The 23,093-nt window shown below is 37.4% G+C and overlaps 1 protein-coding gene across 3 annotated transcripts in view; it reads left to right on the top strand.

The window, feature by feature from the left end:
* Positions 1–23,093, top strand: part of CORIN (corin, serine peptidase) — a 235,731-nt gene that overhangs the window by 58,774 nt on the left and 153,864 nt on the right. For all 3 annotated transcript variants that reach the window (XM_077847934.1, XM_077847933.1, XM_077847932.1), the window contains exon 4: positions 15,608–15,812. In XM_077847934.1, the coding sequence (XP_077704060.1) occupies positions 15,608–15,812 (205 nt within the window). The remainder of the gene's footprint in view (positions 1–15,607; positions 15,813–23,093) is intronic.

The following is a 23,093-nucleotide window of genomic DNA, read 5'->3' as shown; positions in this document are numbered from 1 at the left end:
ACGTTTTTTTTGTGCCAAAGACTCTTTTGGCAACTGGCGAGGCCTCTCTGTGCCTTCTCAGAATAATGTTTTGGTGCTTAAAATAAATTACACAGAACCACAAAGGAAGGCGATTTTATTAAAATTCAGTTATCAGAGTATTGGAAACATAAATTCATGATACAGTAATTCATGTGTTTGTTAAATAATGATATCTAGCAGTAGGTCAATAACTATAATTTTATAACAGGGATGAGCACAAGTAATATTTTGAAATGTCTGTCATAATGTCATGTTGATAGGAAAATATCATATGTAATTTTTAATTTGTTTTTCTACATTTGTTGCCTACACTGATAATTTTAAATTTCATTTGGAGGTTAATGGAAATAGAGATGCTGGTTTTCTTCAATCCAGGTCCTTTATAGACAATAAAAATTCTATGTATAGACACTTTAGGGTCTTTGGATTATGATTAAGGACACATACTCCAGATGAAAAGAGTCTTTTTTCGGTACCCGGGAGAGCCTAAGGCCTGTTTAAGTTGCTTCATTAGGAATTTGCTACTCCAAAATTTATTGTAGTTGTGATCCTGGACACCATCGCTTATGTGCTCTGCTGGCCACCAGTGTTAGACACCAGTGTTCAAGTCGAGTTGGTTACTTCTCCTGTAAAGTCAATCATATTCTTCAGGCTTAAAAAATAGTTCTGAGATTCAGACATGGGCTTCTGGCTAGAATCAACATCTAAGCAAGAACCAAGTGAAGCATTTAAATAATTATTGCTTGCTTTTCTGGTTAGCATAGTAGCATTCTAGTAAAGACCTGCACAGTTCTTGGGAGAGAGAAAAAGGAAATTCACGTGTAGTAATGGACTCTCTTTTCCCCTCTCACTCTCCTTTCCTTTCTCCATATTCATCTTTAGATGATTGTCCCTGGGAGGTACTGGGTCTCTCCCAGAGAAGCAAACTCAATCACTTGTGGAGGTGGGCTTTTGAAAGGCGTAATGGGTCGGTCACTGGTTCACTCTCCCAGTCTTCTCTTTTTCAAAGATCTCTGGGTAAGACTTCCTGACCTTCTTTCCAAAATGAATCCGGCAATATTCCATGGGGGTAACATGTCCCCCCAAAGGCATCGATCGTGCCTGTAACACATCATTACAGCAAATGAGAGTTAAATAGTTGTGTCAAGGGCTTGTGGCTTAAAATTTTCCTCCCCAGATTCATTATCACAGTTTCCTTTTCAGGAAGAACAGCCCGAGATCCTTGATCAGTATCGAGAAACAAAACAAAATAAAACAACCCAGTAGCATGGTGAAACTGCATTGCAAACACAGTCCGGATCCAATTCAAGGATAAAAGTGACCTTCTAAGAGCCAAATTCTCAGATAAAAGTAAAAAAAAAAAAAAATTAAAAAAAATCCCTCTGTAATTTACTCTACTCTCTGGTTCTTTTTTTTTTTTTTTTCCTCTCTGGTTCTGAAAGAAAATTGGCACTGTGTATATTCTTTTGCCTGAATCATTCAATTTGCTGACTGTCTTAGGTTTTTGGTCTTTGTACAATTCTGTGTTGAAAGTACAAAAACCATCAGTGGGAATCTGTTTGCTGTTACTTGTGCCTTTGGAGAATATGCCTTTTCACTTACTTGTAGTTGAAATGAATATGCTAATGAATTTTGCAAGACAAAAGCTTTGCATCAGTTTAAATTTGATGCAAACCACACTTTGTCTTTTATTGTTAAAATATTTATTCTTCTGTTTTGCTCCTCTGCACCATTAACCTAATATTTGCATGTGGTGTTTGAATAGATAAAACTTATAGTACTTGTTTATGTTAATTGGTGTAAACTCATTCTGAGGTTTACGTGCCCTTCCAAGCTCTATGAGACATCTCAATTTTTGAGAGTTTAGGATATTCTGGGAAGCACCAGTTATTCATCAACAGCTATTTATTGGGTGCCAAACTCTGGGGTTTGGCTGTGTAGACTATAAAGGTGGATCAGATAGAAATCTTGCCCCTAGGTAGCCACTGTCTAGTAACTGCCTTGAGACACGAACATATTATTTACAACCTGAGAAATTCTATAAAAGATGGTCAGAAACAGAGGAAAACATGATCTATTTCAATTCTTCCTATTTCTTTAAAAGTTAAGGTTGCTAATTCGCACCACATTTATGCTATAATAAATATACATTTTCCCACACAATTAAGTTTTATTCACAATTATAAAGGTAAATTTTAGTTCTAAGGTTTGACCTGGATTTTTCATTTTTAATGAGATTATGCTGTATCATTATTGAATTTAAAAATTTATAATATAATTGTCTTAAATAACTTGAACACAGCCCATCGTTTTCAATTTTATGGGAAGGCCAACCTTGCTTTTATAGGTACTACTGAGAATTTTATCTCCTCAGGAAGTGGGAGGTCTAGAATTATACAATCCCCTCCTTGAAATTTCTTTCCAATCTTTCATTGTTTATTAAGCAATCAACTCACTGGGTTTGTTTCTGCTTTGATATGTTTAGAAATGTGTACTGGCCAAAGGATATGCATTTTAAGAAGCTTATTTATGATAACGTGATGGCTATTAAGCCGCCGTGTGTTACCATATTATGTATCCTTTAAAGTCAACAGAAAATTTTAAGAATAAATAACATGAGAGGGTTGCCATGGGTAAGAAATGAATTAAGTCTTTGCTTGTTTTAGGGTTTGGGGATTGGCCAAGTGGCCATGTTATGGCCAATGATGAGAGGGATGAAGCAAGTAATAATGTGTGGGGACACATCACACGCTGTCAGTGTTCACGTGGGGACCCGTCACCCTTTCCTTATTTCCTGTTTCTCCCTCTGGGAATGGCAATGTCTATCCTCTGCCTGTCCCCCCTTTGTATTTTGGAAGCACATAACTTGTCCTCTTTCACAGTTTCATAGCTGGAGAGGAATTTTGCCTCAGGATGGATTGTGGTGCGAGTCTCCACTCACATCTGATTTAGATAATATTTAGATAAGACTTTGGACTTGAGACTGAGCTGAGGCTGGAATGCCTTGAGACTTTTGGGGCTTTGGGGATAGAATAAATATATTTTGCATGTAAGGATGTGATTTGAGGGGCCCAAGGGTGGAATGCTATGGACTGAATGTTTGCATCCCTCTAAAATTCATAGGCTGAAGCTCTGATACCCAGTGTGATGGTATTCGGAGACGGGGATTTTGGGAAGTAATTAGAGCTAGAGGACCTTATTATGGAAATGCAAAGCTGGCTTAATATTAGGCACTTTTTTCATATGTCTTCTTGTTTAATTAATAAAGTAGATTTCTTTTATTGATCATCTCAATCGTTGAAGCAAAAGCATTTGTTAAAATTTGTCACGAAACAGGGAAGGAAATTCTTTTAATCTAATAAGGAGCATCCCTCAAAAACCTGGATGCTTTGGCATTTTTTGTAATTTCAAAAGGATGGAAATATTCTAAATGTCTATTAGGGAGCTGTTATGGGAAGCCCGGGTGGCTCAGCGGTTTAGCGCCACCTTCAGCCCAGGGCGTGATTCTGGAGTTGCAGGATCAAGTCCCACGTCAGGCTCCCAGCATGGAGCCTGCTTCTCCCTCTGCCTGTGTCTCTGCCTCTCTCTCTCTCTCTCTCTCTCTCTGTCTCTCATGAATAAATAAATAAATAATCTTTTTTTTGTTGTTGTTAAAAAGGAGGGAGCTGTTAACAAAAATATTGCATAGCCTAGGAATAGTGTAAGATACATCAGGGAAGATAATAAGATAGAAGTCTACACACTGATGTATGTAGTGATCTCTAGACTAAGTAGTGAATCGATAAGTCAAACTGCAAGACAATGTATAAAATATGCCACTTTTTGTGTGATAAATTGGAAAAGGGAAATATATTTACTTAAAAAATAAACATAGCGATATACCAAAAACTAATTTAAAATTTTTTTTTAATTGAAGAGGGAAAGGAAGGAAGTGACAGGGATGCAGATAAGACATGTTTAAGTGTACCTTTCATGTGGTTTCAATTTAGAATCAGGTAAATGACTCACTTAATAAACAGTTCCACCAGAGGAAAAAATTCATCAAAACTGAAAACAAGGCAATAAATTATCCTAACTGTAGATGAAGTTAGTGATTCAACCGTCCAAAATGAAAGAATTATCTCCACTGAACTTGGAATATTTTGATGGTACATCCCTAGTGGAGGTACTCTAAGCACCAAAAGAATTGCCAAGAAAGTTGAACATCAACAAGTTCAAGTCTTTTTTTCCTGTTGGCTTGATTGAGGAAAAATTGGCAAACATTTGCATGTATTTAAAGTGTAAAATGTAAAAAGAAAAAAGAAAAAAAAATAAAGTGTAAAATGTGATGATTTGACGTACATTTTGATATGATTGCTGAGATCAAGGTCATTAACACATCCATCACTTCATGTAGTTAACTCTGTGTGTGTGTGTGTGTGTGTGTGTGTGTGTGGTGAGAACACTTTTACTCTCAGCAGATTTTGAGTCTGTCATAAAGTATTGTTAACTATAGTCACCCTGCTGTCCATTAGGTCCTCAGAACTTATTCATCTTGTAACTGAAAATTTGTACCCTTTGATCGACAACTCCCTATTTCCCCTTAGCACCTATCAACCGCGACTCTATTCTCTGTTTCTGTGAAATCCCTTTTTTTTTTTTAATATTCCACATTTAATCCACATATAAAGGATACCACACAGTATTTGTCTTTCTCTGGGTTTATCCATGTTGTTGCTATTGGCAGGATTTCTTTTTATGACCAAGTAATATACCATTACATGTTCTTTATCCACTTATCCATCAATGAGCATTTATATTGTTTCATGTCTTGGCTGCAGTGAACATGTTTGCATATATCCTTTCAAATTAGTGTTTTCATTTTTTTTTCAGATAAAAAAGAAATACCACTCTCCTAGAAATGGAATGACTGGGTCGTATGGTATTTCTATTTTTAATTTTTCGTGGAATCTCCACACTGTTTTTCATAGTGACCACACCAATTTCCATTCCCATCAACACCTTTATAAAAGGGTTCTTCTTTCTCTACATCCTCATGGACACTTGTTATCATTTGGCTTTTTGATAACAGCTGTCCTAACTAGTTAGTGTGAGATGATATTTTATTGTGGTTTTTATTTGCATTTCTTGATGATTAGCCATGTGAAGCATCTTTTCATCTATTTGTTGGTGATTTGTATGTCTTTTTGTTGGAAAACTGTCTATTTAGGTCCGTTGCCCATATTAAAAATAGGGTTATTTGATTTTTTGCTACCAAGTTGTGCGAGTTCCTCATATATTTTGAATATTAACCCCTTGCCAGATACATAATTTGCAAATATTTTTTCCCATTTCATAGTTTGCATTTTCAAGCTTTTTAGTTTGATATAATCCCACTTGTTTATTTAGCTTTTGTTGACTGTATTTCGGTATCTTATTTTTTAAAAAAATGATTGCCAAGGAAGATTGGCAGATTTTCCCCTGTTTTCGTTTAGAAATTTTATGGTTTTAGGTGTTATATTTAAACCTTTAATTCATTTCAGATTTTCATTAGGCCGTCTTATTATATTGAGGCTGTTATTTTGAAACCATTGTTTGCAAATACGGGGGAAAGCAAATAAATATTTATATTCATGTTTTCGGAAACCAACATTTTCAACAAAAGAGGAAAGAGGTACAGATAGAAAAACAAAGAAAATACTATAATCTTAATTTTGAATTGAAATGATCACTGGAAACACAGTATCTTTTCCTCCTTCAAAAACACAGACTAGTTGTCTGTTCACCAAAAGCCTGAAAGAAGTGATAAGTCAGGGGCAATGAACACATCTGGTGCCTAGTTCCTGCCAGTTCTTGAAGAATTCTTCTAGAAAGCTTATTAACTTAAGCTGTCTATGTGTTGATGTCCATCATTCTGAGGTCAAAATGAAATGTGGTTGCCCCCTTTCAAATGCAGACTCATTTATTCCTTCATTTCAGAAAAAATTTTCTCTGTAACCCTTACAGGACTTTTTTCTTCCATTTCTGAGTGCTTGGTTTCAGAAGGACATTTTCTGTTGACTTGCTATTTTCCTTCTATGGGCTCCTTCTTTACTGTGCCTGTAGCGATTATCCTAAGCCTCTTCAATTTTTATTTATTATTTGTAAATGTTTTTAGGGTTAAATTACTATTTTTAGTGTTACAGTCTTGATTTTCTTTTATTACAATTTTTGTCTATTGTCTTTGAGCTGTTTTTTTTTGAGGGGGCCAACATGTATATTTTACGTATGTATTTATTTAAATTTTTATTTTACTTCCAGTTAGTTAATGTACAGTGTTATAGTAGTCAGGTGTACAAGATAGTAATTCAACAACTCCATATATCATCCTGTGTTCATCGTGATAAGTGCCGTCCTTAAAATCCCCATCACCTATTTTGACCCATCCTCCCCCCTCTCCTCTGGGAACCGTCAGTTTGTTGTCTGTAATTAAGAATGTATTTCTTGGAGCATCTGGGTGGTTCAGTCAGTTCAGCATCTGTCTTCAGCTCAGGTCATGATCCCAGGGTCCTGGGATCGAGCCTCACATTGGGCTCTGGTTAGCAGGGAGCCTGCTTCTCCCTCTCCTTCTGCCCCCACCCCTGCTCATACTCTCTCTCTCTCTCCCTTGCTCTCCTTTCTGTCTCTCAAATACAAAAATAAAATCTGTTAAGGAATCTATTTCTTGGTTTTTCTCTCTCTCTTTTTCACCTTTGCTCATTTGTTTTGTTTATTAAATTCCACATATAAGTGAAATCATATGATATTTGTCTTTCTCTGACTGACTTATTTTGGTTAGCATTATCCTCTCCAGCTCCACCATGCCCTTGCAAATGGCAAAGTTTCATTATTTTTTATGGTTGAATAATATTCCATTGTGTGTCTGTGTGTGTGTGTATACCCCACCCTCTTTATCCATTCATCAATTGATGGACACTTGGGCTGGTTCCATAACTAGGCTTCTGTAAATAATGCTGCTATATAAACAAAGGGGAGCATGTGTTCTTTTGAAATAGCATTTTCATATGCTTTGGGTAAATACTCAGTAGTAGTATTGCTGGACTGTGGGGTAGTTCTATTTTTAACTTTTGGGGGAATCTCCGTACTGTTTTCCAGAGTGGCTGTGCCAGTTTGCATTCCCACCAACAGTGCAAGAAGGTTCCTTTTTCTCCACATCTTTGCCAACATTTGTTGTTTCTTGTGTTGTTGATCTTACCCATTGTGACAGGCGTGAGGTGGTATCTCATTGTGGTTTTAGTTTGTATTTCCCTGCTTGTAAGTGATGACAAACATCTTTTCCTGCATCTGTTGGCCGTCTGTATGTCTTCCTTGGAGAATTGTGAAAATGTTCGAGATATGTTAGTGACTGAATAAGTGAGCTACTAAATAATATGTACATTGCATAAATACAAAACATTGTAATACATTGGACTGTTATATATACTCATATTATGCTGAGTAATGTATAACATATATTTTGAAAGAAAAAAGACTACAAAATGATGTCAAACTTATCATGCGTCAAATATTGTGCTATATACCTTACATGAAAGTTCTATTAAGTAAATACTATTAATATTTATCTACTAATTATATTTATCAAATAATATTTATTTTAAAATAAATTTCTACTTATGCTTACCTCATTAGTTACATAGGTACTTTTGCACACCCTATAATATAGTAATGATTTAATTAAGATTTATATAGGATATGGGATGCCTGGGTGGCTCAGCAGTTGAGCATCTGCCTTTGGCCCAGGGTGTGATCCTGGGATCTGGGATAGAGTCCCACATCGGGCTCCCTACAGGGAGCCTGCTTCTCCCTCTGCCTGTGTCTCTGCCTCTCTCTCTCTCTCTGTGTCTCTCATGAATAAATAAATAAAATCATTTTAAAAAGTTACATAGGATATGGAAATAAAGGCAACAAATATATAGTTTGAAATTCTGAAATCGAAATAATTCAGTAATATGATTTAACTTAAAATATATCATTTTCTTTTTTAATTCCTTTCTGTATCCAAGGCATAGTTTCATTTTTTTTTTCAAACTTCAAAATATGGGGGATACTCCTATTTTTCTCTGTTTTTGAGTAAGCAAAACAATAAGCTCTAGGTTTCTGGTTTCTATAATATTTAATTCATCACTATTAAAATTCATATTCCAACATTTTCCAATTATAGCAAAAATTACAATGTCCCTAGAAATAGAATTGAAGTGACATTCCCCTCTTGGATTTTTTCTGTTGTCTATTCCATGGCTTTCACTGCACCATTCAGATCTCTACCTCTCTAGGTTTGCATTATATCTGCCACATTTGAATCTGGGCCGCTGTCACTAATTTTGACTCTGCTTCTTTGCTATTTCAACTATACATTAATTTACATGTTTAAGCTTCCTGTGTTTCTCTATTTTGGCTTTATTATCACAGAGCCCTCTATTCCTCTATACCAGTTACTTCCATTTTCACCCTGACGTGAAAGAAGCAAAGAAAAGAGAGATTTCAGAATTTTCATTTTTTCCAAGGCCAGGTTTTACAGAGTCATGTTTTTTGTCATCTGACCAGTGGATTGACATTATCTACTGGAGTTGGTAATGAGTAGGAGAAAAGTATTCTAAAATCTCCTGCTAATATCTTCTTGATAAAGAAGAAACACTTCTCTTAATGTTCAACAATTGTCTTCAGTTATAGCTTGATCAAATTTGTCTAATCTATCCAGAGTAGAGATACGGTGTAGCCATTATTATTTTCTTGAGAAACTCCCTGTGTATCAAGGACTCAAAATGACTGACTTATCATGGGCCAACCTTACTACGTGCGCTATAATTTAAAAGCAGGTATAAAGCAGCAAACATTTCAGCACAATAGTTGGAAAACTAGAATTAGACCATGTTTTTCTCTCTTAGGCTAAACTTGGGAGAAAAGTGGCTACTTAAAAGGGCAGAGCATGGGCTCTTTACCAGTCCTGTGTGGGCAGTTTCCCTGGAGAGAAGTGTGGCTCTCCAAATTGGAGCTGAAATGCAGTTTGTAGATACATCTGGTTTCTCAAAAAGAGACACTACTTTTATATAATATTTGAATAGCTGGCCAAAGCCAGGGATGCTTGTGTGTTGGGTATTCTGCCCTGGACACCTTAAATGTTGTGAAAAGACAGAAATTCTCTGAATTGGAGGCCCCTACAGCTCTTACACTGATCACCTTTAGTTCTTACCTAACGTCACAGACAAATTCTGGAACTGCCACGCAAGAATCCCTATATGGAGATTTATAAAGTTTTCTGGAGGGAGGATTTCTTCTCTGATCATTTACTGGCTTCATAAGCGTGCCGACCTGTGCATTACACAGAGTTCTAAGCAGAGGACTCCACATATTATCTAATACTCTACTGTCACTTTGTTGACATTATTAATGATAATATAAATAAATATAAATATTAAGAATAATATAAATAAAAAGTAACATAAATTTGGTTTTTGAACAGGGGCCTTAATTTTGCAATTTACCGGGACACCCCAAATTATGTAGTCCGTTCTGTTCCTGGGCTTTCCTGTGATTGGACCAACTTCAGTCTCTTATTTGCCCTCACTTACAATCCTATTGCCTGTAAAATCTTTCTTTGTAATTCAGAGAGTAAATAGGTAAATATCAGCTCAACTTGAGACTGACTTATTACCAATTTTTTTAAAGATTTTATTTGTTTTGTTTTGTTTTTTTTTGACAGAGGGAGAGAGAACATGAGTAGGGGAAGGGACAGAGGGAAGGAAGTGGGGAAGCAGACAGGGGGAGCAGGGAGCCCAAGTGGGTCCGGGTCCCAGGAGCCTGGGATCATGACCCGAACAGGAGGCAGATGCTTAACTGACACCCAACTTAACCAGCAAAAAGTTTTATAGTTTATCATATGTGCTAATGATAAGCATTGTAAAAGCATCACTTAATCCTTACAATAATCCCCAATACAGTAATTCACAGACGAAAAAACATACAGAGAAGTTCAGTAACTTGTGAAAGGCCACATAAGTACAAAATGATAAAGGTTGGATTTGAATCAGACTGTGCAACCACCGTGCTATGTGTGGGAAAAGTGTTTTACAGATGTGAGAGTACATATAAATTTGAATTATTATTATTCAACCATTCATAATTCTCAACAGATAATTACGTGGGACAAGATGTAGTTCTTTAAAAATCAATGAAAAATGCCTGACAGATGAAGATGTGACAGCTGCAATGTTACATCTTACTTTCTTCTATGGAATGTGAATAATTAATTTATAATAAAATTTGGACCCCTCACTGCGTTAAGAGCGTGGCCACAGTAGATATTTGTGATGAATGAATGAATGACAACAGGTTGTGTGCCCTCAGCTACCATTCAAACATCTTAGAACCAACTAGTATGAATGCGTGTGTGTGAACGATAGGAGAGAATGACCTAGTAATAGGTATTTGTAGGATATCAAAGCTTGGAGATTGGCAAGGACTTTGCCAAGAGATTTGAGGTTGTATTAAAAATGTTAAGTGTGGAATATATGTAATTATATAGAAAATATTAAACCCCCCTCTTCATGAGTTTTCTGGCAGAAGGAGCTAGCTCTTACTTAACTTAGATAATTCATACAGTGTTGTATGTATTTACTTATTTTTGTTTGTTTGTGCATAGATTGGCAAGGCCTTGGGTTGTCTGTGTCCTTAACTATGTCTGTAAAGACTTTTTTTTTTTTTTTACAAATGCCACAGTTGACTCATGTGTTTTACTTTGTCTCATTGATCTTCTCTTATGGGAAATAAAATAGTTATCACATTTGTGTTCGAAGATGTTTATAGTTACGTAAGAGGCCCGGATCCTCACCCAGAGAGGCCCTATCTTTAACTTAGTGTTCCTTCTTATCTTACCGGAACCCTCTCACGGATCTTCCTAAGTACATGAAGTGCTTTCAAATTAGTTTGCCCCAGACATCATTTGGACAAAATGTGACTTTTCCTGTAGGTTATCTAGAAGACAGAATAGCTTTCATTATTCCATTCTGCTGATGTGGCCCGGACCAGGGTTGACTTTGTGGCACAACCAGGAATAGACACAGAGCATTCCCAATCCAAACGGACTCACAGTAAGGACAGATAAACTAACTTTGAGAGCAGATTCCCTGTTTTCTTTTAGAAGGCTTAATTTTTCTGTCAATCTTGGGGAAGCAGCTCTATTGCTACATCCAAGCAGATTCATCAAAATATTCTATAATGAATGAAGTAAATTTACAGTGTTTAAAATGGAATAGTACCTTTGGCAGAATCATACACAAGAGAAGAATAGGTTACAGGATCAGAAAGACCCAGTTTCAATTTCAACTCTACAGCCTAACGCTGTGTAACCTTGGATACTTTCTCGCCCTCATTGAATCTGTCTCATCAGCTGTAAAATGGGAATAAAAAGGCTTTCTCGGGACTCCTGGGTGGCTCAGTGGTTGAGCATCTGCCTTTGACCCAAGGCGTGACCCTGGGGTCCCGGGATCGAGTCCCGCATCGAGCTCCCCGCAGGGAGCCTGCTTCTCCCTCTGCCTGTGTCTCTGCCTCTCTCTCTCTCTCTCTCTCTGTGTCTCTCATGAATAAATACGTAAAATCTTAAAAAAAAAAAAAAAAAGCTTTCTCACAGGATCGTAAGAAGTTTAAGTCAAGTGGTGTAGATAAAGTACCTAGCAAACAGCCAGCCTCAAAGGTACTCCACGATCCTTTATCTATTTTCTTATCTTTAATTGTTTTATATAATGTAAAACAATAAGTGGTAATGAAATTGAAAATATATTTTATATTAAGAGACAACTTGAATAGAAACAAATAATTATTTGGGCTTTTATTGTAAATTTATCTCGCCATATATTCTCTGAATTATATATTTTTCTTGCTGAAGGTACCAACACTGTTGACACGATAGTTGAATGTCAGCAATATGGTGATTTCTGCTGTTTTCTCTGCTCTGGTGAGGTCTCAGGCTAAAAGCGATCGAGCATGCTTCAGGATAACTCAGGGTATACCTTTTAGAGGAAAGGGAGGACAGCCCTTTTTCACTTTCAGCTGCTGCACTGTTAGTCCAGAGGGGAGTCCCAAGATAGGAATCAGTCCGGTGGAAGAAATAGGATGAGATGACTCTCTAGGCCCTGGTAAGTTCTAAGGAACAGATAATTAGCAACGATAGTTGCAAAAAAAAAAAAAAAACAAACAAAAAACCAATAGTTGCAATAATAGCCATCAACCTTAGTGCCTCTGGGTCTCAGCTACACCAGATTGTTCACACCTTGCTCAGTAAGGAACCTTTAGTGGGAAGATGTGTTCCATATAATCTCCCCATTCACGCAGCAAATAACTATTAAATGTCTACTATTTGGTATCCTATGAATTTCCAGGGATGTGGACGCATAGTGGGAATAAACAAACAAGCAAAAGACAGACAGACAAGATTGTATGAGGTGGTCCTAATACCATAATGAAAATAAAACCAGATGGTGTCATTAAGGGACATAGGAAACTTTGGACAGTATACTTGTGGGAACTTTTATGGTCCCCTGAGAAGGAAATATCTTTTTTTTCTTTTGTGAGGCTCACATATAAGTTACCTAGTATCTTGTGCTTTTTCACATGATGTCTCAGTTTTCAGTAGTTTCTTTGGCTTAGGTGGGGGTGAATCAGCCTTTTGGTCATTTCATCACTTCAAGTATAGCTTATCATCAGGTTTATACACTTAATGTCTATACCCTGTAAGGCTGTGAGCCTTACAGAAAATAATGTAATATAAGACAAATGACAGCATGTGGTCAGTACCCATTGGTGTGTTATCTGTGGATAGAAATTCAGACCTTGTGACATATCATCACATACATTTTAGTCTTTTTCTTTCACAGGCCATTGTGGTTCTCTTCTTTAAGATCTTTTTTTAACATAGTAACCCCTTTTGTGTTAGCCTAGGGTGGCTCAGAATCGAAGTTATTCAGGAGACATGGGTTTGAAGATCTGGATTTTCCATAGAACAGCTCTGCAGAGCTGGGCAGATGTCTTAGACTTGCTACAATTGAATTTCCTCATATGTAATATAGATGCAGTATCGCTTTACCAGGTTGTGAAAATGAGGTGATTGTGAACGAGAGCCTTTGAGTACCCGTTTTGGTGCCTGGCACAGGCTGGTTTTCAAGAAATGTTTTCCTGAGATTGAATTTTCCAAGGCGAATTCATATTTCTGATGGGGTAAAAGTCTTACTCTCAGCCCTTTTAAGTCAGCATCTCTGCTTATAGGACAATATAGACAATCGGACCATTTTGAGGTTTGCTGTGTGTGTGATCTCCCTGCCTCTGCTGCCATCCCATCCTGGAATGTGTTTTAACCTCCACTAAATGACTTGACTGTCCTATTCATGAAACTCGCCCAGAGCCCCCCACCCTAGGGCGCACGTGGGGCCAAATTCACATGTACACATGTCTCTTTGTGTTTTGTCTGAATGTTTTCACTTGGATTTTCTTCTTCTGTAACTCCTTTCTCTCTCTCATTTTTGTATGTTGAGTTTGATGAGGCCCAAACAGGTGTGGTGCCCTGAAATTGTTGGTCATGTTTATCCTAGGGCCTAGAGTGCAGAGAAATCCCACACGTCGTTGGTTGCCTTTGAGAGTGGAAATGATGTTTGGTGCCTCCCCACTGAGCTCAGCATACATTGGGGCAGATTATAAAACCAATGCAAAGTGTGGCTCTTGATGAAGTGTGAGCCTGAGCTCATGGCTACAATCTGGCCATTTGGGGAAAAAGACTTCCTACAGGGTCTGGGCAGTTTCCAGAGAGGTTTGAAAGAGAAGTGGGATTAGGAAGTGCTCTTAGGAGGATCAGAAGCAAAGTCTCTGCGTTGACCGGTGACCGAAGTGAAGGAAGGAAGTAGAAGGAGAGGTTGGGAATCCTTCTGTGATAGGATGTATTTATTCGGTGACCGAAGTGAAGGAAGGAAGTAGAAGGAGAGGTTGGGAATCCTTCTGTGATAGGATGTATTTATTCTGTATTACAGATCAAAGGGTTAGCTCAGCCATTTTATCAGAGGTGCAGCCTTATTTCTTAACATTATTTTTATTAAAAATGAAAATAGCCTTAGGTTTGGAGAGGTTTTTCTCTTTATTTCTTTGGGAATTAGATAGTTATCAGAAGACATGTTTCCTTTCTTACTGAGCTCCTTCCTCTTCTTGCTTACCTCCCCCCTCTAGGGCAAAACTAGAATGAATATTCCCACTGCGTTTCCAAACCCTGAAGAATCTGCTTTTAACTAGTAGCTTACTTAAATACTAACCAAAATTTTAATTATCTCCTTCTTAAAGCAAAAGTAATAAATCTTTATACAAGCCAATAAGACAGTACAGAATTTAAAAATGGAATAATCTCCTAAAATCCCATTACCTGCACTCATATTAATATTTTGATTTATGTGACACCAACCATGCAAATTCATGGAATGAAAGAGAGAGAGAGGCTGTGGAGGTGGTAGTGCTTGGGGGAAGAGCCAACTATGAAACAAAATAAAACTGGAGGCTATGAGCTGACCCTGGGTTATTGGCATGGACAGGATAGGAAACCCTTGTTTTGTGGTGTATTTTTGAAAACAGGACCATAGTAGGCCAATTGTTTTGTGACCTGCCTTTTTTATTTACCATAAGCACCATTCTGCATACCTGGATCATCTTCTACAGCGTCTTTCACGTGGGTAAATATCCCATTGTTTGAATTTCAAAGTCTTTTAAACCAATTCCCATTGGTGAATGTTTAGGTGATTAGTGTCTTTTAAACGTTTTAAACTGTGCAGAGATGAAGATCCATATTCACAACCATGATTATTTCCTTAGGGTAAATATTTAGAAATATTAGTGTCAAAAGGTATGTATTTAAGGCTACATATATATATATATATTTATATATAATATATATATATATTTTTTTATTATTTTTCATTTTTTTATTGGTGTTCAATTTACTAACATACAGAATAATACCCAGTGCCCGTCACCCATTCACTCCCACCCCCCGCCCTCCTCCCCTTCTACCACCCCTAGTTCGTTTCCCAGAGTTAGCAGTCTTTACGTTCTGTCTCCCTTTCTGATATTTCCCACACATTTCTTCTCCCTTCCCTTATTTTCCCTTTCACTTAAAATATATATAAATTTAAGGCTAAATATATATAAATTTATATAAAAATACATATTTTTTATATTTATAAATATATATTTAAATATATATATGTATATATTACAACTTTGCCCTGCCTAGCTGTGATCCAGAATGGTGGTTGCCAACTTATATGCCCATCAACTACGTGTGGGGAGTGTATTTTTCTATATATTTGCCCAGGACACAGATGTGATTCCTTTGTGACCATGAGTAGCTTGATTTCATTATCATGTGCACAAATGCCCACACGCTTATTTGTACGTGTGTGCGTGTGTGGTCATGTATCTGGAATCGTTCTTACAGGATGTGCTTTATCTTTTGAACATGTCAGTCTGTCATGTGGGGTGGGTTTGTCAGTGCATCATCCCGGCGTGTCCGCTCCTAAATCCGACTGTCTTGACGTCGCAGGTGCCTGTCTGAACATCACCCACAGCCAGTGCCAGCTGCTGCCCTACCACGCCACCCCAACGCCTCTCTTCTCAATTGCCAACAACATGGACATGGAGAAGTTCCTCAAATTCTTCCTGTACCTACATCGCCTCAGTTGCTACCAGCATATCATGCTTTTTGGCTGCAGCCTGGCCTTCCCCGAGTGCGTGGGCGACGGTGACAGGTATTTTGGAGTCAGGGCCCCTCAGTGATGAGTCAGGTGGTGCATAGGTGTGAGAGCCATGAAGCCATCCCAAGCTCCCACCGGTTATTTTTGTTAAAGGAGAAAACATCCCATAGCAGTTGTAACCAGGTGTCATTCTTTCAAACTAGATATTTTTTGGGGTTTTTTTGTTTTTGTTATGGTCAATCCTGGGATAGTTTTATTTCTGGAAGAAAGTGTTCAGGATGTGAGGCGGAGGCCACAGCTGGGAGCCCGAGCAGCTGCTTGAGTGAGGGTCTGGGCAAGGGCAGCAAGCTCCAGGAGCTTAGTGAGAAGACTTATCGAGGTGTAGACAGGTTAAGGAAACAAATCAATGATCCCATGAGAGGAGATGCAGTTCTAGTCCCCAAGACGTGGAGGGGCAGGGGGCCGACAGCCCCTGGAAAGGGTGGCAGCTCTGGGCAAAGGGTCCTCCAGCCACCAGGTGCTGTGACCCGAGGCAGGGGAGCACAGCCGCCGCCGGCCCACCCTCTGACCTAGGACAGGGAGAAATGAACCCCCTGAATTGGCTCTCCTCCTGCCCCCACCTGCCAGGGCCTCCCCACTTGAACTCCCAGCTGTTGGGCAAGGGTGTGTTATTGATGTCAGCACAAGAGATGAGATCCCCAATCTCATCTAAATATCTCTGGGTCCAAAGTCCAAAACCTCATCCTCCAAATCAGGTATAAGTGAGATGCTGGGTGGTTCTCATGGTCAACACTGGAACCTAGAGCAGGGGTGGGGGTGAAGGGTAGACGCAGAGGAAGAGCGGAGATTGTTGGGCAGGGTATCAAATAAGGTTAGAAGGAATGTTTGGGTGGAGGAAAGAACATGCAAGTGAGTGTGCTTGTAAGCTCCTTTCTTTCTTTCTTTCTTTCTTTCTTTCTTTCTTTCTTTCTTTCTTTCTTTCTTTCTTTCTTTTAGATTAAATTGGCATATAGCATTATCTGGGTTTCAGGTGTACCACATAGTGATTCAATATTTGTATATATTGCCAAACCATCACCACAATAAGTCTGTTTAACATCCATCAGCACACATGGTTATAAATTTGCTGTTTCTTATAGTGAGAACTTTTTTTGTTGTTGTTTAAAGATTTTATTTATTTATTCATGAGAAACACATAGAGAGAAGCAGAGACACAGGCAGAGGGAGAAGCAGGCTCCATGCAGGGAGCCCAACATGGGACTCGATCCCGGGTCTCTAGGATCACACCCTGGGTCAAAGGCAGGCGCTAAGCCACTGAGCCACCCAGGGATCCACTTATAGTGAGAACTTTTAAAATCAACTCTCTTAGCAACTTTTGAATATGCAATACAATATTATTAACTCTAGTCACGATGCTGTATATTACATCTCCATGAATTATTGATTCTATAACTGGAATTTTGTACTTTATGACCACCCTCGCCTTATTGAAACGACACAATTTCAGTATTTCATTATTATATTGAAATAATAATTTCCAATAAGAGTAAATTGATGAAGTATATGTTATAGAATATTTTAAATTTACTAAGCATCCATTTAAAACATTTTCTTCAAAGCAAGTGTTAAATACATAATCACATAAAGCATCACTTATTTTCTGAATTTAAATGTTAGAGAGTTTTCAGAATAACAATGTCAGAATGAAATTCGTTTTCAAGTGCGATTAGGCTCCATGTTATTTGTACTAATTTAAGTAGTGTGTAAAGTATGTTTTGAACAGGACGAAGGCATTTATCATTTAAATGGGGGCTGGTCTGCATTGCCACAGAATAAAACTTGGGTAGAATAGAAACAGTAGATTCCTGATTGTAGAAGTAAAGAACTATGTGCAGATAGTGCTTGCAGAAAAGCATTTTACTAGAAAGAATCATCTGCAGAGTATGTTTTCATGGTAACAAGAGAGAAACAGTGGCAGTATAACATGGTGGTTGCAATATTTTTCTAGAGCTGCTGTAACAAATTACTACAAGCTGGGTGGCTTAGACAGTTCTCTCACAGTTCTAGAAACTGGAAGTCTAAAATCTGACAGGACCCTGCTCTCTCTGGGGATTTGGAGGGGGGAGAAATCATTCTGTTCCTATTCCAGCTTCTGCTGGTTTCAGGTTTTCCCTGACCTGTGGCCACAGCACTCCAGACTCTCCCCCCATCTTCACGTAGCCTTCTCTGTGCATCTCTCTCCTCTTGTGAGGACACTTGTCATCGGTCCAGGTAGCCCAAGATGATCCCATCATCCTAAGGTTTTTTTTTTTTTTTTTTTTTTTTTTTAATTTATGATAGTCACACACACACAGAGAGAGAGAGAGAGAGAGAGAGGCAGAGACACAGGCAGAGGGAGAAGCAGGCTCCATGCACCGGGAGCCTGAGGTGGGACTCGATCCCGGGTCTCCAGGATCGTGCCCCCGGCCAAAGGCAGGCGCTAAACCGCTGCGCCACCCTGGGATCCCTCATCCTAAGGTTCTTAATTTAACTATGCTCACAAAGAAGACCTTTTTCCCCAAATAAGGTAATATTAACAGATTCCAGAAGTTAGAACACGGACACATCATTTTGGCCCCCCCCCGCCCCCCCCCATTTAACACACAGTAGTGGCCAGGAAGGCAGGCCAAGGAGCCACATGTCTCAGCCTTCTCATCTGTAAAATGGAGATAATAGTCAAATCTCCTTTGCAAAAAAGTTTTTCTTCTTAAATAAAATTTGTTTTTCTCTTGACCTGGTTCATCCTGAAAAATGCTCTCGTGGGAATGTTTTTCATTTTTTGTTATGGTGCTTATAATTTATAGTCACCTTTCAGGTATATTTTGGGGACTTATCCTATTTTTTTATTATTACATGTATTATTATGTTTAATTTTATAATTATTCTTTTAAACCAGGGCTTCCTGGTATCAGTGAGTGTGTGCGTGGAAACTGCAAACTAAATTTAATAAGCAAATAAGTTAGTAAAGGTAAAATGTATTGTAGAAAATAGTTCAAATATAGTTTTCTTATATTTCACTATTTTGGATCATCCACTATACTAATTTTCTCTAACTATTCAAATAATGGAAAATTGCTTATATTCCCTTCCAGATAAGAGAGCTATTTAGTAATATTTAAAATTTAGAAAAAAAAAATAAAATTTAGTTTAAAAAGATCTAGTGGGATGTGTAAATTGTATGGTTTTAACCTTTCCCCTTTGAGGCTTCATATGCTCATTAACTACATTATAGAACAATGAGCTTTAAGTTTCTATTTAGGCTAGGCTTGCTGTTAATAAATATGTGTAACACAAGCTAATTGAAGTGGTATATAACTTAAATGGATTCAACGAAACTTATCTCAGACTACAGAGATTTCACTGATAAACAATTTGGATAGCCATAAACATATATGGGTTAGAAGGAGTAGCTTAAAAATATGAGCAAGAACTAAAGAGAAATCCACAATTCCTGGGCCAGGAGAATCAGTTGTTCCTGGATGGCTTTTTTTGATAAATACAATGAAGATCTCTGTTTGGAAGCGAAAACAGGCATTGCATACACATGCTTTTGATGTGTAGTTATCACTCACACCCATCTATAACATTTCAAAGCTGAAGGGGGGTCAGTGTGGCTTCAAAGGTCCAATTTTGCTTCTAGAAGACACCCAGGAGATCTGCTGATGTGGGGTGACAGTCACCCCACTCACATCTTATAATACTTTGTGCTCACGAGATGAATCCTTAACATTAAAAACTTGACATGTTTGCTATTGATTTTTTTTCTCTCTGGACTATTGATTTGTCACTAGGTCCTTCACAGAAATTCTTAATATCTGTGGGGATGAAATAAAAATTCTTTATTTAGCTAGATTCCTTGAGATTAAAGATTCTATTTCAAACCTAAGAACTCTAGGAAAATTTTCTGTAGTGTACTTAATCCCTGTGGGATTGTGATAGAGATCAAATGAGTTTCTTCAAAGGAGCTTCTTCAACAATGCTATGCTTTTTTTCCCAAATAAGTCTGTTCATTGGAAATCAGAAAGTTTAACCTGGCAACTACAGAGAAAGCACTTGAAAGTTTGAGGGGAGATGAGACCTGATTCAAATTGTAGCTCTGCCAAATTGCCAACTGACCCAGGAATTGCCAATGTCTCTTTTTTATAAGACCTTGGCCGTTTTAGTTAGCCTTACTGACCTGCAGTTTACTCATCACTAGAATGAGAGTGGTAATACCTCCTTCACAGGCTGTGTTTGTTTGTGTTAAACAGAATAATTTATATAAAATGCCCATGCCTGGTCTACACTATATGGCACAGAGTAACTTCTCCATGAATAGCAACTTAACTATTATTTATATAATAGTCAACAATGATATGTGATTTTCTGGGAGGGTTAGTATAAGCTTCATCACTTCTTTTAGAGATGCAAGATTTGCATTTTTTTTCCTCATTTTTCCCACCTTTTAACCTTGATGAGTCATGTCGAGCATCGTGTTTCATGTGTCTGCTGGCCATCTGTATGTCTCTTTGGAAAAATACATATTCAGGTCTTCTCCCCATTCTTTAATTAGATTTTTTTTCTTGGTGTTGAATTGTATAAGTTCTTTATATATTTTGGATATTAACCTCTTATGAGATATCACTTACAAATATCCTCTCCCATTCATTATCTTCTCCCTTTTTGTTTTATTGATAGTTTCTTTCACTGTGCAAAAGCTTTTTATTTTGTTAGAGTCTCAATAGTTTAGTTTTGCTTTTGTTTCCCTTGCCAGAGGAGACATATCAAGGAAAATGTTTCTAAGGCCAATAACAAAGAAATTACTACTTATATTTTCTTCTAGGAAATTTATGGTTTCAGATCTCACATTTAAGTCTTTAATCCATTTTGAGTTGTTTTTTAAGATTGATTGATTGATTGATTGATTTTAGAGAGAGCTAGATCAAGAGAGTGAGCCTGTAGTTTTCTTCTTTTGTGCTGTCTTTGTCTAGTTTTTGCTTCTAAAATTTTGATAATAAACCAAGATTGGGATTCTGCTATGTTGCTAACTTCCATTCACTTTATAGTCATCTTTTAAGCTTTTGCTTTTGCTAAAATCTTGGTAGGCAAATAAAAGTTCTAGGCCCATTTTTGTTTCAGTCCCTAGGGAGAAAGAAAAAAATGTTAAAAGAAACAAGTGGTATTAAAAATTGCCTTTTGGAAGGCACATTTTGCTCATTTCTTACAAATACCTTAGACTTCCTTTTAGGAGCAGTAGAGTTCCCTAGAAAAAATGAGCCCATACTCCAGTTCCCATTTTTAAAGTTACCATAAAAGTTTCCTATCATTTCAATTACACAGATGATACGAGCTTCCTATTCTGACTCCCTCATATCCCTAGGGATGGCCATATTACTGAAGTGGGCTCTAGGTGAATAATCAAGATGGGCACCCAAATTATCACTGGGATGATTAAGAAATATTTGCTATACTAGAATTCTAAAGCCTCTCCCCCATCATCCAATTTATACTCACAGTTTCTACTACTGAGCAGCATTGTATTGCCACACCATTTCTGAATTAAGTTTTGCTGACGATGTTTTAATAAATAAGAAAGCAACATTCATCTGATTCTAATATAATTTTGGAGGGCTTACTGTGTTCTTAAGTGTGTTATTTTATAAGACAGCATGGGCCAATCTCCTATGTAAATGCAACCCTGAAATCATTGTAAAAGTTAATTGGAAAATATAGCTTGCTTTAAAACAATTTATCATATAAAGTCAGCATAAGCTTATTTTATTATTTTTTTCTAAATGGAGAATAATTATATACCGCTAACATATTTTATTCAAGATTTTATTTATGTCCCAAGAACTCTATTGTATCACATTTGGGAATGAATAGAAACATTAGAGAATTAACGTTTTTTTCATACTTATAATTTTTAAAATGTATATAGGTCAGTAGTCAAATAAATATAAGCTTTGTTATTACCGACTAAATATTCTAAAAGCCATTTTTGAGTTTTTCCCTGAGTTTTTCAACTCACTTGGAAGCAGCAGGCTTTTTTAACCAAACCAGTGCTGACTACTTGGCTGTTAAGATGGTGAATTATATGGCTGTTTCTGTTTCATCCTCAGTTAATCTAATCTACCCTGCTTTTTTGGCATTATACATTAAGTATTAAATGATAAGTAAAGTTCCATTTTATGAGCCAGAATGGCTCCATGTGTGGGTAAGATATAGTCAGATCACTCGTATTACTTTTATTTTACAAAGACTTAAAGCAGGTCACTACAGCTCAGCTCTTTCTGACAATGCTCTATCTTTTTAGATAGATGTGTGCTTCTGACACACATCACTGATGGTGAATCAAGCACACACATTGTATCAAGCTCAGAGGAGTCATTTGTTTACTTTTCTCCTCAATAATTCATTGGTATTATGTGGATGTGACTAGAATTTAGATTTAATACTTCTGATTCCGTTCATTTGAAGATCCATATGTAAGGCATCATTTCATGATGTACAAAAATCAAAACAGCTGCAAAAATAATTTAACAATTGCAAGTTTCTTTTGTGACTTGTTAATCCTCTATCCCATGAGCCCTGGTAGGATGCCAAATATTAATGAGAATCAGGATTGTGTCGGTTATAAGTTGTGTGGAATTTTATATTCCCTTTCAGGGGTGGTTGTGTGGTTTTACATTATTCACACTCATCTTAATTCAAGCTGTGTTTATCCTTAATCCTTGCTGGTATTTCCTTGTTTTTCTATTTTAAGGGCGACCCCCTACTATCGGCATATAAGCAAGACACTCAATCTGTAGAGGTTTCATCTGTAGCAATTTTACTGACATTTTCCTCTTACATGAGAATTATTTCAAGATCGAACAGCACGCGTAAAATTTGCTGACCTAATGGGGAGCAAATCACATGAGCAGCGCTGGCATGAGCTCTTGGATAATCCATAGAAATTGAGAGTTAGGTAGTGATGGCTCTGCTCCCAATTTATGGACGGCTTTATTCCAAGCAGGCCACTGAATCATCCCCTGCATGTGATTCATTTATTTTTTTCTACAAATATTTACTGACTGTATATACTAGGCATATAGCTGCAAACAAAAGAGATCCTTGGCCTTATGGAACTTTAATTATGTTGAAGGAAAATAAGCAATAAGCAAATAAATGGGTAACAAATTAAAAAAAATTCTAAATAAATAAATAGTAGCATATCAGACAGTGATATGTGCAATGGAAAAAATTCCAGCAAGGAATTGGAGAGCATTGGGAAAGTGGGGGTGTGGTGGCAAGACATGCAATTTTAAGCAGAGT

Source organism: Canis aureus, chromosome 14 (assembly GCF_053574225.1).
Source record: "Canis aureus isolate CA01 chromosome 14, VMU_Caureus_v.1.0, whole genome shotgun sequence".
Taxonomy (NCBI): domain Eukaryota; kingdom Metazoa; phylum Chordata; class Mammalia; order Carnivora; family Canidae; genus Canis; species Canis aureus.
Note: the sequence above shows the minus strand (reverse complement) of the source record. Positions and strands in the feature narration are given on the sequence as shown.